At 35.6% G+C, this 16,445-nt stretch overlaps 1 protein-coding gene across 1 annotated transcript in view; it reads right to left on the reverse strand.

The window, feature by feature from the left end:
• The window catches only part of LOC128550517 (solute carrier family 15 member 2-like), a 70,085-nt gene that overhangs the window by 17,884 nt on the left and 35,756 nt on the right, over positions 1-16,445 (reverse strand). The window contains exons 10-15 of the mRNA XM_053529723.1: positions 15,740-15,822; positions 14,835-14,918; positions 14,344-14,478; positions 7,859-7,983; positions 6,346-6,427; positions 4,697-4,786 (exon numbers count right to left, since the gene is read on the reverse strand). Coding sequence (XP_053385698.1) covers positions 4,697-4,786; positions 6,346-6,427; positions 7,859-7,983; positions 14,344-14,478; positions 14,835-14,918; positions 15,740-15,822 — 599 coding nt within the window. The remainder of the gene's footprint in view (positions 1-4,696; positions 4,787-6,345; positions 6,428-7,858; positions 7,984-14,343; positions 14,479-14,834; positions 14,919-15,739; positions 15,823-16,445) is intronic.

The raw sequence follows: 16,445 nt of genomic DNA on the forward strand, positions 1-16,445 counted from the left end.
CCCAAAAACTCTTGTACATATACTAGTATTGAGTACTTACTACTGAAACCAGGAAACGATCACCCTTTATTCCTCATTTTTTAATCTACTTTTTCATTAATCAAAGTTAGAACTCCCAAGTGACATAGCTCTTTTTTTTCTTCTCTACTTCCTTCTCCTTCCTTCCTGTTTTCTTACCTTCCAAAACTCTTTGCATAATATTCGTATTGAATCTGACGTGATTTTGATTAGAAACATGTTAAGATCATGTTTTGTTTTTTGACTATATATGTCATTGACATTGTATATAAAAATTGTATGTCATATACATGTATGTTATGCAAAGAAAAATAAACGGGGTTACCCAGCTGGGGCCTCAAAAAAAAAAAAAAAAAAAAAAAAGGCTGTATCTTAAACAAGAGGTTCATGATGACCCTGAATAGCTCATCGGAGTAATAGGAGTCGCATGTTTCAAATGGCAAAATGATGCTAAAATATTAGAAAGTAGGTCAGTGACCAATTCATGGTCATTGAAAGTCAGTTTTAAGATCGGTATGCAAAACTGTACATGTCATCAAAATTTCAAGGCTGTATCTTAAACTAGAATGTGTCTGTAGGACACAGGGTGTGCCCCCCCCCCCCCCCACTGGTACATTTGTCACAAATAAGGTGAAATAATTCAAATGTTTGCAGTCTTAATGGGGTATAGCCTAAAAAAAATTATGAAAAGGATTCATTATTCTATACCATATACTTTTTGAGTTATGAGCATCACAAACAAAAAATCCACTATTTTGGCTATTTCATGGGCCATAACTCTGTAATAAATGCTAAAATTCTCAAGAAGAATGCCAAGTGTGCAAGGTTACATTATGATAAAGACTCAAGCAAGGTTTCATGAATTTACATTAAATATTTTCTGAGTGAGGCGCATAATTAGGTGAAAATGTGCATTTTTTGACTATTTCAGGGGCCATAACTCTAAAAATAGGGGGCGGACTCAGATGAAAAATAGAAGGTGCGCAAGTTCATATCATGATAAAGACTCATACAAGGTTTCATGAATTTATATCAAATACTTTTTGAGCTAGGCATGTCACAAGGTGAAAATGTGCATTTTTGACTATTTCAGGGGCCATAACTCTAACAAGAGGACCATGATGGTCCTGAATCGCTCCCCTCTTCCCACATGATCCAGTTTTGAGTATGACGTCGTTTTTTCTATTATTTGACATAGTGACCTAGTTTTTGAGCTCATGTGACCCAGTTTTGAACTTGACCTAGATATTATAAAGATAAAAATTCTGACCAATTTTCATGAAGATCCATTGAAAAATATGGTCTCTAGAGAGGTCACAAGGTTTTTCTATTATTTGACCTATTGACCTAGTTTTTTAAGGCACGTGACCCAGTTTCGAACTTGACCTAGATATCATCAAGGTGAACATTCTGACCAATTTTCATGAAGATCCATTGAAAATTATGGCCTCTAGAGAGGTCACAAGGTTTTTCTATTTTTAGACCTACTGACCTAGTTTTTGACGGCACGTGACCCAGTTTTAAACTTGACCTAGAATTTACCAAGATGAACATTCTGACCCATTTTCATAAAGATCCCATGAAAAATGTGACCTCTAGAGATGTCACAAGGAAAAGTTTATGGACGCACGGACGACGGACACCGCGCGATCACAAAAGCTCACCTTGTCACTTTGTGACAGGTGAGCTAAAAATAGAGGGTGGAGCCAGATGAAAAATAGGAGGTGCGTAAGTTCATATCATGATAAAGACTCATGCAAGGTTTCATCAAATACTTTTTGAGCTAGGAGTGTCACAAGGTGAAAATGTGCATTTTTGACTATTTCAGGGGCCATAACTCTAGAAATAGGGCGCGGACCCAGATTAAAAATAGGAGATGCGCAAGTTCATATCATGATTAAGACTCGTGCAAGGTTTCATGAATCTGTATCAAATACTTTTTGAGCTAGGCATATCACAAGGTGAAAATGTGCATTTTTGACTATTTCAGGGGTCATAACTCTAAAAATAGGGGGCGGAGCCAGATGAAAAATAGGAGGTGCGTAAGTTCATATCATGATAAAGACTCATGCAAGGTTTCATCAATTTATATCAAATATTTTTTGAGCTAGGCGTGTCACAAGGTGAAAATGTGCATTTTTGACTATTTCAGGGGGCCATAACTCTAAAATTAGGGGGCGGAACCAGACGAAAAATAGAAGGTACCCAAGTTCATATCATGATAAAGACTCATGCAAGGTTTCATCAATTTTTATCAAATACTTTTTGAGCTAGGTGTGTCACAAGTTGAAAATGTGCCTTTTTGACTATTTCAGGGGGCCATAACTCTAAAATTAGGGGGCGGAGACAGATGAAAAATAGAAGGTGCGCCAGTTCATATCATGATAAAGACTCATGCAAGGTTTCATCAATTTATGTCAAATACCTTTTGAGCTAGGCGCGTCACAAACTTCGGACGGACGGACTGACAAGAGCAAATCTATATGCCCCCACCACTCATGGTGGGGGGGGCACAAAAACAAGAAAGTAGGTCAAGGTCACAGTAAGGTAACCCTTAATCACTTGGGTACATCAAGTAAATATGATTTAACAGTCTAGGAAATATGATCTGATAATTTTTGAAGTATTTTATCCTACATAACTCGTATAACAAGTTACCACCTAGTTTGAAAAATTTTGTTATAGGTCCACTAAGCAATGCTACATACCAAATATCAAAAGCCTAGGCCTTTTAGTTTCAGACAAGAAGATTTTTAATTTTTTCTCCTATATGTCTATGTAAAACTTGGGACGCCTGGGGTGGGGCCTCTTTTCACCCCAGGGGCACAATTTGAACACTCTTCATAGAGAACCACAAGGCAAAGCTACAAACAAAATATCAAAGGCCTACGTCTTGTAGTTTCAGACAGAAGATTTTTAAAGTTTTCTCCTATATAAGTCTTTGTAAAACTTGGGACCCCCGGGGCGGGGCCTGTTTTCATCCCAGGGGCACAAAAACAATCTTCATAGAGGACCATTAGATGATGTCACTTGCCAAATATCAAGGCTCTATGCCTTGCAGTTTTGGACATTCAAGAAGATTTTTGAAGTTTTTCCTTTTGGTTGCCATGGCAACCAGAGTTCTGCATTGAATGAAATTCTTTTAAAACTTTTGAAAGGGTGCCATCCAAGGATCATTCCTGGTTTTCAAGTAGAAGATTTTTTTAGAAAATGTTGACGGACGGACCACTGACACCACACGACGCACAACGGACATTGACGGTCACAAAAGCTCACCATGAGCCTTTGGCTCAGGTGAGCTAAAAATGAATATATATATATATATATATATATATATATATATATATATATATATATATATATACTAGGGATGGGAACGAATATTCGAATATTCGAAAATCGGACGAATATTCGAATATGAAAATCAAATTCGAATATTCGTAAATTATTGTAAATTTTTTTTTCAAAATAAGTATCATTGATTTTGGGCAGTATGAGCATGCTTATTATACAGAATAAAACCATGTCATGTTTGTTTATCGCGTATCAAAAGATGCCCAATTAACAAGAAAATAGCAATGCATAATTGGCAGGGCCATCGTAACGGATTAACAGTTTGCAACAGGCGTCAATGTGACAGATGCATGTCAAAAGATATCCAATTAACAAGAAAATTGCAATGCATAATTACCTGGGGTCATCGCTACGGATTAACAGTTTGTATTAGGCGTAAATGTGATATCTTTTTATCTTTTGTTCATTTTAATTGGCGCCTGTTTAATGTAACAAGTTGTAGAATTTTTTTTTTCGAAAACAATACCAAACTTGTAGATATTGTCGATCTTTTCACAATATTTTGTACGACATTTTTGACCATCCGCAGAATCGGTTTTCATCCGCAATCGGCCGTATTCGAATTAAATTTTGAAGTACTTTATATTAAAATCAAGAAATAACATATGATTGGTGCATAAGTTCATGTTGAAGGAGGTTTAAGTCTACCTTATTTGCTTTTTACACGACGATTTTTACACGCCGATTAAAATTTTTTAAAATGGCGGCGGTAATACAACAGCATGTCACGTGTTTAACTGGGACGACCTGCTATTTTTAGATAAAATTGCGACGGTCTAAATCATAATCGTTTTGATTTTTTGTATCATTTTGAAGCTAAAACACTGAATTAGTTAAATATGTTCATGATTATACTGACAGAATCGTGAAATAAAACGCTAGGATCGGCAGGTTTTGCTAGCCTAAGGTAGGGCCGGGTTACCTGAATCAAACATTTTTTTGGCCTTATTACGTACGATGATCCAAGCTTTAAACAAATGAATACGTTGTGTATATGCCAATCACTTAATAAGTATGATAAGCTTCCATTAAAATAAACCGAATATTTGAATATATTCGAATACGTCAAACCGAATATTCGAATACTGATTTCAGTATTCGTTCCCATCCCTAATATATACCTGTCGTAATTTGGAAACAATTAGTATAACTTAGATTTTCATGCCTGATGTCACAAATTTTTTAATAAGATACCAATGCAATAAAAGAAAGAACTTTTACATGTTTTCATTAACTTGAAAAATTTCTGATAATTAGGGGCCATTTTTGTATGTAAATTGAACATATCCCTATATCAATCCTTAAAAATAAAACAATGACTTACTCCCAAACTGTTTAACTCCTCACTGAACATGGGTGATTTTATATGAACATTGCAAGGTAGGGTGTTTGATGAACATAACACCAGTCTCTCCTTTTAGATAAAACTTGGTCTTCTGCATCTAAAATAAATATCAAAACAGTTGTTTGATTGACTCAAAACATTTTGTCGATATACTTTGACCTACAGGTACTGGTTGGTAATACATAGATATATTGGAAGACATCTGCAAAATTCATTCAGTTACAGAAGAAAGATTCCAAGCTGATTTTGTTTTGTGGGGTTTCAGGTCAAACCAACATAATTTAGGTCCTATGATTATATTCAAGCTTTTAATAGTGGATGAAAATCCTAGTTGCCAAAACCTGGAATTTGTTTTAAAGTCAAGTGGGCATACTTGTAGAACCAGCAACCTTCTGTAAGCCAGCAGGATGGCTTCTTCACTATTCCAAATCTTAAAGGTGAGGAGCAAGTGAAACATTTTTTCACTTGCGTGTTCTTCTGAATATTTCCAATGAACTTAAAACACTCTCTGTTTATTCTCTTTTTCCACTGTATTAAACCTGAAATATGTTGCCAGTATGTCTTCTTCTCGTTAGAATAGAAAAAGGAATAACAATACTGCAATTATTGCTGACAGTCATACTTGTTTGACATGGGTTTTATGCTATTTTTCAACAGTACTTCAGTCAGTTACTATGCAATTATTTAAGTTTATGGGTATGAATCTAATATTTGGTTTTGGCCAAGACAGCTGTTTCATTTGAATATGCAACTGTGGATTTAAAATCTTTAAACTGAAAAGAATGGAAATTACACTTTGTTTGTTGTGGGGATTTTATTTCATGCATTAACTTCATCATGAAATCTATTAAAAATAATTCTCCATGAATATTCAATGATTCAACAGTATATTTATTGTAGAACTCAATTTCATACTAGAAATAACTTGTTCGCAATAAGTAAATTACAACTGACAAGAATGAGAAGTAGACGATGAATGATAGATTTCAGAAGTGCTGTCTCTGTCAAATTGTTGGAAGACAACATAGTCGTACAGCTTATCACAGTCACAGAACTCCCCCTCATATTCAAGTATCTGAACTAGTTTAAGTTTCTTCTGGCAAGTAAATATAACACTGTCACTCCTTACCAGAAGTCAAAGTATGGCAAATACAACATAGCAAATAAACTGATCATTACCATTGGCTGTTAATTCTTAATTTGGATGATAGGTCAGTTTTCATCTTATATACCCCGATTTTTTTTTTTTTTTTTGCAAATATATTTATCTAGTTAAGATATATGTATTTTAATTCTGAACTGTTTTCATAGCCCTCAGCCTGCTGGCAGCAAGTGATTCTACCTTTGCGACCAGTGCATACCAAGACCAGCCTGCACACCCGTGCAGTCTGATCATGGTCTGCACTGTTAGTCATTCAGTCTGACAGTATATGTTGGTAAGCACCCCTTTTAATAGTTAATGGTACTGTCAAAATTGAAAGAAATTTAGTAAGGGTATGGATAGTAATGAAAATAGCTTATCCATCTGTGAAAAAAAAAATATGTAAAAAATGTCAAAATACTGAAAATTTAGCATTCAGTGCAAAGAAATGACTTGAAATAAGATCTGAAATTATATTTCTACTTACATCAATTTTCAGTTGTACCAGTCCAGCACACACAAATGCTGCTGCACTTATATATAGTCCAGCAACCATTCTTTGCAAAGGTCTTAAAAAGATAGACAGCACAATCAAATAACATCATATACTTAACAGCAACTTATTATAGTGATTTTTAACAGGATCTTTAGTGTTCTAAGGGAATGTCATACCTGATTGTTAGTAAGAAAATACTTAAATTCATAACAAGTTGTTGACATTATCAATGAATCAGGTTTATCTCAACAACCATTACATGTTTATGACATCCATGGATATACGAAGTTTAATTCATCAGTAACTTTCAGAATAAAACTGATAGTAAATTTAAACATCACCAGTGGAAAATGCTACCTCTTCATGAAACAAGAGGGCCATGAAGGCCCTGTATCGCTCACCTGACCTATTGACCTAAAGATCATCAAGATTAACATTCTGACCAAGTTTCATTAAGATATAGTCATAAATGTGGCCTCTAAAGTGTTAACTAGCTATTCCTTTGATTTGACCCCATGACCTAGTTTTTGACCCGACATGACCCAGCTTTGAACTTGACCTAAAGATCATCAAGTTTAACATTCTAAGTTTCATGAAGATACAGCCATAAATGTGGCCTCTATAGTGTTAACGAGCTTTTCCTTTGATTTGACCTAGTGACCCAGTTTTTGACCCTACCTGACCCAGATTTAAACTTGACCTAAAGATCATCAAGATTAACATTCTGACCAAGTTTCATTAAGATATGGTCATAAATGTGGCCTCTAAAGTGTTAACTACTTTTTCCTCTGATTTGACCCAGTGACCTAGTTTTTGTCCCGACATGACCCAGATTTCAACTTGTCCTAAAGATCATCAAGTTTAACATTCTGACTAAGTTTCAGGACGATGAAGTCTTAAATGTGGCCTCTACAGTGTTAACGGGCTTTCCCTTTGATTTGACCTGGTGACCTAGTTTTTGACACCACCTGACCCAGATTTGACCTTGACCTACAGATCATCAAGATTAGCATTTTGTCAAAGTTTCATGAAGATACAGTCATAAATGTGGCCTCTACAGTGTTTACAAGCTTTTCCTTTGATTTGACCTGGTGACCTAGTTTTTGATCCCCGATGACCCAATATGGAACTCGTCCAAGACTTTATTGAGGATAACGCTCTGACCAAGTTTCATTAAGATTGGGTCAAAATTGTGACGTCTAGAGTGTTAACAAGCTTTTCCTTTGATTTGACCTGGTGACCTAGTTTTTGAACCCAGATGACCTAATATCGAACTCATCCAAGATTTTATTGTAACATTCTGACCAAGTTTCATTAAGATTGGGACAAAAATGTGACCTCTAGAGTGTTAACAAGCTTTTCCTTTGATTTGACCTGGTGACCTAGTTTTTGACTCCATTTACTGAGATATATACAACTGTAGTGTAATGGACACTAGTGATAGATAAAAATCTTTTTTTTCCAAAATGAAGCATTAACAAGCAAAACAAGGATACATGCTTACCTGTTAGGGACCCTACACTTGTCTAGTAATGGATACACCACTTTTTCAAACAATGGAATCAAGGCAAGTATCAATAAAGGGTTCAATGCTTGCATCTGATCTGGCTTCACAGTGCCTAATGCTCCCTACAGAAAAATAGCATGTGTATAATTAAATGCAGACATACATGTATGACATCGCTGAATATTTTGCAAAACATCTAATAAATAAAATTCCGAGTCCTGATGATGTATTACTTCGACTGATACTGAAAGTAATGCTAAAGGAAAGTTCAAATAGCAAGCCGTAATAAATTTCATGCTTATAGTTTTTTTTTTGCTAAAAATGGATGCTAAGTTTTATGAGAAACTAGAAATGTGTCCATGGGACACAGATGCCCCCACTACATGACATTAAAATGACAATTTTTTCCCAGGTCAGGGGCCATAACTCCTACAATACTGAATGAATCCGGATGCAAAACCCCAGGTGCACAACTGCACATGCTGACCAACATTCCTGTAAACTTTGGTGACTCTAGGTCAAATACTTTTGGAGCTACGCACAACACAACATTAAAATGACCAATTTTTAACTAAGTCAGGGGCCATAACTCCGACATAACTAAATGAATCCGGACGCGAAACCCCAGGTGCACAACTGCACATGCTGACCAACATTCCTGTAAACTTTGGTGACTCTAGGTCAAATACTTTTGGAGCTACGCACGACACAACATTAAAATGACAAACTTTTAACTAAGTCAGGGGCTATAACTCCTAAAAGACTGAATGAATCCGGACGCGAAACCCCAGGTGCGCAACTGCACATGCTGACCAACATTCCTGTAAACTTTGGTGACTCTAGGTCAAATACTTTTGGAGCTATGCACAACACAACATTAAAATGACCAATTTTTAACTAAGTCAGGGGCCATAACTCCGACACAACTGAATGAATCCAGACACGAAACCCCAGGTGCACAACTGCACATGCTGACCAACATTCCTGTAAACTTTGGTGACTCTTAAGGTCAAATACTTTTGGAGCTACGCACGACACAACATAAAAATGACAAACTTTTAACTAAGTCAGGGGCTATAACTCCTACAAGACTGAATGAATCCGGACGCGAAACCCCAGGTGCACAACTGCAAATGCTGACCAACATTCCTGTAAACTTTGGTGACTCTAGGTCAAATACTTTTGGAGCTACGCACGACACAACATTAAAATGACCAATTTTTAACTAAGTCAGGGGCTATAACTCCTACAAGACTGAATGAATCCGGACGCAAAACCCCAGGTGCACAACTGCACATGCTGACCAACATTCCTGTAAAGTTTTGTGACTCTTAGTCATATACTTTTGGAGCTAGGCGCGACACAACACTAAAATGACCAATTTTTACTAAGTCAGGGGCCATAACTTCTACATGACTGAATGAATCCAGACGCGAAAACCCAGGTGCACAACTACACATGCTGACCAACATTCCTGTAAAGTTTTGTGACTCTACGTCAAATACTTTTGGAGCTAGGCGCGACACAACATTCTCGGAAGGATGGATGGACGGACTGACGGAAGGACGGACAAGGGCAAATCTATATGCCCCCCCCCCAAAGTGGGGGCATAAAAATATAAAATCAACAGCAGAGTTCTGCTACAAAATTCCTGCAAAAAGAAAGAATGACAAACATAAAAAGCACCTAAGAGAAAAAGGATTTTTTGGTCAAAATTGAACAAAATCTTATATATTATAAACTTAACTACATGACTGTGTGAAAGTAGTATCTTTTCCTCCAGATAATGTTTGGGATGTAACTTCCTGCTGGGTCAATAATTTGTTGTTTTCGACAATGACAAAACAGTATCATAATAAGCTTCAGAGACAAAGAAATACTTCAAATTACTGACATGTAACAATATCAACGACAAAATTTGTCACAAATGTGTAAGCATCTACTCGGTATAACCAAACTGGGCTACGGCGACACAATTTAAACATACCTTTTACTACACAATATTTTCCAATTCTGGCAGCAATGAATACAGTAAATTATTAAAACAGAAGCATTCAAAATATTATATACATTAAAAACAAAACTAGAGTTATCACTAAACAATCACACAAATAAAAAGCTGTTTTGTCTCACACCAAGGGCATAAAACTCTTCAATGTTGAAACTAACACCCTAATTTATAATAATTATAGTTTTTTTTTGCAGTGGGAAAGGCAGGAAGGGGTGGGGTATAGGTGCCCATGAATATTTGGTGATCATATGAACAAAGTTTTGAAACCTTTTAAAACTGTAGAACCAGTGCACCTCAATTTTAACCCCTCCAAACTTACTCTTCAAGGGTATAATTAAGTTTTGCTTTAGTATGAATGAACATAAATGCATTTTTGCTTTTGTATAGGTTACTACTGCAAACATAACGTCAGTCCTGGTTTGACCATTACAGTCTAATTTAAACTACTTTGCTTCATGAATACCTCTGAGACTGATAGTCTTACTTCGATTTTGGAAAAGAACTAAGAAGAGTATGAAATTTTCACAATATATGCCAATCAAAAAAAATTACTTTTCACATCTAAAATATGCTGACAAGACAAGTTGTAAATTTTCTCATTTTTGACAAATTCAAGGGCCATAACTCTGAGCATTCTTATTCACCCTGGCTGGTAAACGATTGGACATAGATCGGATAGAGATACACATTCTATGCATGTATGGTTGAGATAAAAAAAACAAGAGGGTCATGATGACCCTGGATCGCTCACCTGAGTAATATGAGCTACATGTTTCAAATGTCAAACTGATGTTAAAATATTAACAAGAGGGCCATGATGGCCCTATATCGCTCACCTGTTATCATTGCACTTAAGGACAAGTCTTTAAGGTCAAAAGATCATAATAGAAATCAATCAAAAGAGTTATGAGAAAATATAGTTGAAATTTTCTTTAAGTAACTTTAAAAACAAGATTTGAAAACTTTTTGTAGAGGTCCACTAGGCAATGCTACATGTCAAATATCTAAGCTCTTCTGGTTTATTTTTAGAAAATTTTGAAGATTTTTCTATGTACAATCAAGTAACCCCATGGGGCAGGGTCAATTTGACCTCAGGGGTCATGATTTGAATAAACTTTGTAAAAGTCTAATAGGCAATGCTACATGTCAAATATCTAAGATCTAGGCTTTCTGGTTTATTTTTAGATTTTTTTTAAGATTTTCCTATGTAAAATCAAGTGACCCTTAGGGCGGAGTCAATTTTGGCCCCGGGGGACAAGGTTTGAATAAATTTTGCAGAGGTCCACTAGGCAATGCTACATGTTAAATATCTAGTCTCTAGGCCTTCTAGTTTATTTTTAGAAAATTTTTGAAGATTTTCCTATGTAAAATCAAGTGACCCCTGGGGCGGGGTCAATTTTGACCCAGGGGGACATGATATGAACAAATTTTGTAGAGGTCCACTAGGTAATGCTACATGTGAATAATCTAAGCTCTAGGCCTTCTGGTTTATTTTTAGAAAACTTTTGAAGATTTTCCTATGTAAAGTCAGTGACCCCTAGGGCGGGGTCAATTTTGACCCCCGGGTCATAATTTGAACAACTTTAGTAGAGGTCCACTAGGCAATGCTACGTGTCAAATATCTAAGCTCTAGGGTTTCTGGTTTTTGAGAAGAAGATTTTTTAAATATTTTCCTATGTAAAATCAAGTGATCCCTGGGGCATGGTCAATTTTGACCCCGGGGGCCATGATTTGAACAAATTTTGTAGAGGTCCACTAGGCAATGCTACATGTGAAATATCTAAGCTCTAGGCCTTCTGGTTTATTTTTAGAATTTTTTTGAAGATTTTCCTATGTAAAATCAAGTGCCCCCTGGGGCGGGGTCAATTTTAACCCCGGGGTCATGATTTGAACAATTTTAGTAGAGGTCCACTAGGCAATGCAACATGTCAAATATCTAAGCTCTAAGACTTCTGGTTTTTGAGAAGATTTTTTAAGATTTTCTTATGTAAAATCAAGTAACCCCTGGGGCGGGGTCAATTTTGACCCCGGGGTCATGATCTGAACAAACTTGGTAGAGGTCCACTAGGCAATACTTCACACCAAATATCTAAGCTCTATTCTTCTGGTTTTTGAGAAGAAGATTTTTGAAGTTTTTCCTTTCGGTTGCCATGGCAACCAGTGTTCTGCATAGAATTCAATTCTTTGAACAATTTTGAAAGGGGGCCATCCAAGGAACATCCCTGTGAAGTTTCATCAAAATTGGCCTGTTGGTTTAGGAGGAGATGTTGTTTAAAGGAAAGTGCGGACGGCCGGCCGGATGGCGGACGGTGAGCGATCACAATACCTCACCCTGAGCACTTTGTGCTCAGGTGAGCTAAAAAAGTCAGTAGGTCACATTCATGGTCAATGAAATTCAGTTTTAAGATCAGTGTGCAAAACTGAAGTCATGTCATCCAAATTTCAAGGCTGTATCTTAGAAAACAAGAAAGTAGGTCAGCAGGTCAAGGCAACAGTCAAGTGACATTGTATTACTTAGGGTCATCAGGTAATTATTATCAAACAGTCTTGGAAATAGGATCAGATAATTTTTTAAGTATTTTTTCCTATATAACTCATATAATAATTATGACCCCGAAGCAGGGCCTCTTTTTACCCCAGGGGCATTATTTGAATAATTTTGGTAGAGGACTACTAGGCAATGCATCATACCAAATAACGAAAGCCTATGTTGTGTGGTTTCAGACAAGAAGATTTTTAAAGTTTTTTTTCATATATGTCTATATAAAACATGGGACCACCAGAGCAGGGCCTCTTTTCACCCTAGGGGTACAATTTGAACAATTTTGGTTGAGGACCCTAAGACAATGCTACAAACAAAATATCAAAGGCCTATGTGTTGTGGTTTCAGGCAAGAAGATTTTTGAACTTTTTTTTCCTATACAAGTCTATATAAACTATGTGACCCCCGGGGCAGAGTCATATTTGACCCTAGGGGTATAATTTGAACAATCTTGGTAGGGGACCACTAGATGATGCTACACACTAGATATCAAAGCCCTAGGCCATGTGATTTTGGACAAGAAGATTTTTAAAGTTTCTCCTTTCTGTTGCCATGGCAACCAGAGTTCTGATGGAATTAAATTCTTTGAAAAATTTTGAAAGGGATCATTCCTGTGAAGTTTGGTGTAATTCTGCCCAGTGGTTTTCAAGGAGAAGATTGTTTTAGAAAATGTTGACAGACACACGACGCACATTGACAGGTCACAAAAGCTCACCATGAGCCTTTGGCTCAGGTGAGCTAAAAAGTACTCTACTGATTGAGCAAACACTGTCAAGTTTTGTAATTTTAATAACTTGAAGGGCCATGTCTCTGGAGATACTAATGATCCGGCTGGTTATTGAAGTTTTAAACAGATTTACAAATGCTATATAAACATGACTTATTTTCATGAAAAAACACTCTAGTAATAGGTGCACACTACTGGCTCCGCAATTTTGAATAATTTGAGGGTCATAACTTTACAGAGACAAAGACTTTCTGGATAAGAAATGCTCCATGAAAAGAACAGACACTGTCAATGTTTGCAATTTTAAACTGGGATTTTTGAGCTGGTAATCAAACTTTGCCAAACTACTATGCCTATAAACATTCTGACCACATCTGTTAAAAATTGGATATGACCTGCTCAAGCTAAGAACTCAGACAACTTCTGTGGATTCCACATGCTGACTGCAGGTATCAGGTAAAGGTATCAGTTACTGAATGGTCATAACTCCATAAATACATTTATTACTAACATATACCCTGAAATCCCGAAAATAAGCAGGTCTCGAAAATAAGTCACCATTTCACTACAGGGAAAAAGGGCTCATAAATTAGCTGCACTTAAAAATAAGCCGTCCACTTTTTTGTATCAGAAATAGAATCAATGACCTTGTTAGGACAGCATGTACATATAAGAAAGTCTATAAAATGGTCAGTACACCTGGTTAAATTGATAACACAATGTGGTGTTTATCATGTATAGTGTAAGGTATTCATATCCACTGGGCTAATAAATCATAGTCGTATCTGTTTGTTAGGCAAGAAAAAAAACTTTTTAATGGGTAATTATATGTTAGCATCTAATTATTTTCATTAGGAAATTGTTACAAAACAGGTATGTCAAGAGTATAAGTATTTACCGCCATCGATGTTTTTACTAAACAGCAAAAAATATGACCTAGAGCTGTATCTGCAGTATCTTGGTACTCGAAAATACGCCGGTTTTTAACAAAACCATTACCGAATATGTGTAACCAAAAATTCGCCGGACTTAAAAATAAGCCAGTCTCGATAATAAGCCACCAAATCCATAGAAAAATTTAAAATAAGCCAAGTGCTGCTTATTTTGGGATTTCAGGGTATGACAAATGTCAGAAAATGCTATTATTCATATCTTAATAGAATGCCTGAAATTTAATAAAAATTTTAATTGGGAAGAATTACAATATTTCCATCCATGTGTTCTGCTTGAAGTGTCCATCTTGATCCTTGTTGGTCACTGAGGGCCCAGAACAAAGGCAGCGGCACAAACATGAGCAAAACCTTCAGCAGCTGTCTCACATCTTCTATGAAACCATACTGTATAAGATGGATTAAGTGTAAGAGAGATTAACTAGTCCAGTTAAATAAGGTCCTCAAACATTCAACAAAATAAGGTCATAATTGTCACATACTTTGTATAGTTTTTCCTTTAATCTCTTTCAAGATATCTAAGATAAACTAACATATATTATGATACATCATTCTCATGAACTCTATTAATAGATGAGGACATTTTTTGCTACTTCAATATATCTAAGTATTTCTGATTACATGATCAAAATGTCATTCTGATGAATATTCCTATGTTTTATCAATTTAGGGCTATATTTTTCTTTCAAACTTATTATGACTCCACTAGTTAGAATCTATAAAGAAACATCCAGACAATTTACCTCAAATTTATCATCAGCATAGTACAACCAATGGCTTCTTGGTTCTTCATATCTATTTCTTTTCATTTTCCCTACAGCTCCATACTGCAATTATAGTGAAATTCAAATCTATCCTAGTTGGTAGTTGATTTCTATTACAAACTTTCCCAGATCTCCTTTCAACTAAAAAACTGCATCAAGCTTTTTCAATTACAATATGTAAGACTTGTTTGCTTATCTATTAACCCTTACCCTGCTAAATTTCTATAATGAACTTGTCCATCTTTCAATTTGGACAGTACCTTTAACTGTTAAAAGGGGTGCATACCAAAAGGTTACTGACTGAATGGTGAACTGTGCAGATCATGATCAGATTGCATGGATGTGCAGGCTGATCATGATCTGCACTGGTCGCAAAGGCAGAATCAATCATGTTCAGCATGGTAAGGGTTAAACAAATCAACTTGAAAATACCCTCAAAATTCAAATTGTAAGACATTAACATCATGTAAAGATTTTTCATTTACACAAAGAGATTTTTATTTTAATATTGTTTCAATCTATCTTTGTGAATTTTAATTTTAATATATTGTTTCAATCTAAGTATAACAATATCAACAACTGTCAATTTTTGTATGAAGAAAGTTGTTTTATTTTTTCTTACAAGCAACAAATGCAGCCTTTTTTCAATCACCACTTTTAGCAGTATGTCAACATTATACTTAGTTAAACAAGTTAAGCGGAAATGCATTCCCTCTGGTAAAATAAAACACAGCTGCAATAATAACTCATTTTCCAGGCACAATTCTTAAATCTTCTTTCAAGATTCAAAACAACATAAAGAAAGCATCTTCTTTTATTGCTTTTATACTCAATTTGTATAGAAGAAAATATCTTCATTAAAATATGAAAATAAGGTGACTTACATATATACATTTGAATGTCTTCCCAATAATATTCCCAGTCGGAGGTACTTTCTGATATTGATTGCGTCCCAGGAAAAACAACACTGAAAAAGATTAAATGTTTATTGTTCAAAAAAGCAGTTTTGTTTAGCGTTACCTGTATACAAAACTTCATATTTCTGTTAGACCTGAAATAGAGCTTGAGCTGTCTTTTTTACCGGATATTTTGTCTCAAAATAATATTTTATCAAATGAATTTAAATGAATTTTGTGTAGCAGAATGATGGTACAGAGTCATTCTTCCCAACTGTGACAATTTTGGACAGCATTTTCCCAATTCCATCGGTGCTTGTGGAATTCCCTAAATGATGAAACAAAGGCCTGCAAGTTGTCAAAGAAATATGGCCTAAGATCTCTTTTTTTGTAAAATGCTTACACTTTTTATCAGTCCTGCATTTATAAACTTTGAATGTAGTCAAGACTTCTTATATAAGTGTGTAAACTAAGAAATTTAAGTCTTATTTCTATCTCTTCATAGGGAAAGTCTGTATTGGTGTTTTATAAGAAGACAGCGGTGACCTTACTGTGGTTAAAACTCACAAACTCAGTACAATAAGCAGAGAGCATCTGGCCATTTTTACACTGACATTGAATCAACAGCTATGGCACCATGTTTTAAAAATCTGTAAATTGTATATTAAAATACATTTATTCCTGACTTGAAACA

The sequence above is a fragment of the Mercenaria mercenaria genome, chromosome 18 (genome assembly GCF_021730395.1).
Source record: "Mercenaria mercenaria strain notata chromosome 18, MADL_Memer_1, whole genome shotgun sequence".
In the NCBI taxonomy this organism is placed as follows: domain Eukaryota; kingdom Metazoa; phylum Mollusca; class Bivalvia; order Venerida; family Veneridae; genus Mercenaria; species Mercenaria mercenaria.